Source organism: Cherax quadricarinatus, chromosome 30 (genome assembly GCF_038502225.1).
Source record: "Cherax quadricarinatus isolate ZL_2023a chromosome 30, ASM3850222v1, whole genome shotgun sequence".
Taxonomy (NCBI): domain Eukaryota; kingdom Metazoa; phylum Arthropoda; class Malacostraca; order Decapoda; family Parastacidae; genus Cherax; species Cherax quadricarinatus.
The window spans coordinates 1,287,105-1,290,000 of NC_091321.1; the positions used below are offsets into that span (position 1 = coordinate 1,287,105).

At 45.5% G+C, this 2,896-nt stretch overlaps 1 protein-coding gene across 1 annotated transcript in view; it reads right to left on the bottom strand.

Annotated features, from left to right (window-relative positions):
• Positions 1-450: 450 nt before the first annotated feature.
• LOC128692485 (uncharacterized) overlaps positions 451-2,896 on the bottom strand; it is a 12,470-nt gene continuing 10,024 nt past the window's right edge. Inside the window, exon 5 of the mRNA XM_070090129.1 lies at positions 451-870. Coding sequence (XP_069946230.1) covers positions 558-870 — 313 coding nt within the window. The 3' untranslated portion in view covers positions 451-557. The remainder of the gene's footprint in view (positions 871-2,896) is intronic.

Here is a 2,896-nt window from a genome sequence, read left to right on the forward strand (position 1 = left end):
CTAAAATAACCATTAAAAACCTGGAGTATGTACGCTGACAGATGCATGTTGTAATTAGTATAGTCATTGGGGAGCGCTAAGCCCGTAGGATTATTCAACGCATGTGGGGGGGATGGAAGGTATTCAGGCTTAATTCAGGGAACTGGAGCACAGATCCAATTCCCTAGATCAAGAGCTCCTCATCAGTTTCAAGGAGCCTTCCTTGAGGGAGGAGAGATATACAGCTTTGAAAGTATATTCACTGGGATATATACAACTCTCGGAGTACATACGCTGAGAGATATACAACTCTCACAGTATATATATATATATATATATATATATATATATATATATATACATATATATATATATAGATATATATATATATATATATATATATATATACGTATATACATTTATAGAAATCTCTGTGTATTTTATCTTCAGGGTTTGTGACAGTAAGGAAATGGTTGGAGATTGTGGGAAAGTGGTTAGTGATGGTAGGGGAATGGTTGGTGATGGTAGGGGAATGGTTGGTGATGGTAGGGGAATGGTTGGTGATGGTAGGGGAATGGTCATGTTCTAAGCATTAACTGGTGCAGAGAGACTGGACACTCAGGGAAGGCCTCCCAGCAGTCACCACCAGTCTTGCCGTGGTAACTAGCTGATGCGTAGTCCCTCTTGGTTCTCTTCCACCTCCTCTCTTTCTTCCTCTTCTCATCGCTCTCTGCCTCTTCCCCATTCTCCCTTCCTGCCTCACTATCAAATTCCTCATCCAAGTTCTTCTCTTCTTGCTTCTTACTTCCGCTCTCATTCTCCTTCATTTCTTCTAAGTTTTCTTCCGTTTCTTCATTCGTCGTCAGGTTCAGACTCTGGTTACTCAGGTGTCTGTTAAGAATAAGGAAACATTAGCTGGGTGGTGACTGGGGTTTGAATCCTATCGTCTACACCAGGGTTATTAAGACTACACAGTAACCTCTTTACCAGACAAGAACTTGAATACCTAAAATAGAGATTCAAGTAAATTACCAGCATATATACCATGCTCTTGCTCCTCTCGGTGTATATACCATGCTCTTGCTCCTCTCGGTGTATATACCATGCTCTTGCTCCTCTCGGTGTATATACCATGCTCTTGCTCCTCTCGGTGTATATACCATGCTCTTGCTCCTCTCGGTGAATATACCATGCTCTTGCTCCTCTCGGTGTATATACCATGCTCTTGCTCCTCTCGGTGTATATACCATGCTCTTGCTCCTCTCGGTGTATATACCATGCTCTTGCTCCTCTCGGTGTATATACCATGCTCTTGCTCCTCTCGGTGTATATACCATGCTCTTGCTCCTCTCGGTGTATATACCATGCTCTTGCCCATCTCGGTGTATATACCATGCTCTTGCTCCTCTCGGTGTATATACCATGCTCTTGCTCCTCTCGGTGTATATACCATGCTCTTGCTCCTCTCGGTGTATATACCATGCTCTTGCTCCTCTCGGTGTATATACCATGCTTTTGCTCCTATCGGTGTATATACCATGCTCTTGCTCCTCTCGGTGTATATACCATGCTCTTGCTCCTATCGGTGTATATACCATGCTCTTGCTCCTCTCGGTGTATATACCATACTCTTGCTCCTTTCGGTGTATATACCATGCCCTTGCTCCTCTCGGTGTATATACCATGCTCCTGCTCCTATCGGTGTATATACCATGTTCTTGCTCCTCTCGGTGTATATACCATGCTCTTGCTCCTCTCGGTGTATGTACCATGTTCTTGCCCCTCTCGGTGTATATACCATGCTCTTGCTCGTCTCGGTGTATATACCATGCTCTAGCCCCTCTCGGTGTATATACCATGCCCTTGCTCCTCTCAGTGTATATACCATGCTCTTGCTCCTATCGGTGTATATACCATGCTCTTGCTCCTCTCGGTGTATATACCATGTTCTTGCCCCTCTCGGTGTATATACCATGCTCCTGCTCCTCTCGGTGTATATACCATGCTCTTGCTCCTCTCAGTGTATATACCATGCTCTTGCTCCTCTCGGTGTATATACCATGCTCTTGCTCCTCTCGGTGTATATACCATGCTCTTGCTCCTCTCGGTGTATATACCATGCTCTTGCTCCTCTCGGTGTATATACCATGCTCCTGCTCCTCTCGGTGTATATACCATGCCCTTGCTCCTCTCGGTGTATATACCATGCTCTTGCTCCTATCGGTGTATATACAATGCTCGTGCTCCTCTCGGTGTATATACCATGCTCTTGCTCCTCTCGGTGTATATACCATGCCCTTGCTCCTCTCGGTGTATATACCATGCTCTTGCTCCTATCGGTGTATATACCATGCCCTTGCTCCTCTCGGTGTATATACCATGCTCTTGCTCCTATCGGTGTATATACAATGCTCTTGCTCCTCTCGGTGTATATACCATGTTCTTGCCCCTCTCGGTGTATATACCATGCTCTTGCTCCTCTCGGTGAATATACCATGCCCTTGCTCCTCTCGGTGTATATACCATGGTCTTGCTCCTCTCGGTGTATATACCATGCTCTTGCTCCTCTCGGTGTATATACCATGCTCTTGCCCCTCTCGGTGTATATACCATGCTCTTGCCCCTCTCGGTGTATATACCATGCTCTTGCTCCTCTCGGTGTATATACCATGCCCTTGCTCCTCTCGGTGTATATACCATGCTCTTGCTCCTATCGGTGTATATACCATGCTCGTGCTCCTCTCGGTGTATATACCATTCTCTTGCTCCCCTCGGTGTATATACCATGCTCTTGCTCCTCTCGGTGTATATACCATGCTCTTGCTCCTCTCGGTGTATATACCATGCTCTTGCTCCTCTCGGTGTATATACCATGCTCTTGCTCCTCTCGGTGTATATACCATGCTCTTGCTCCTCT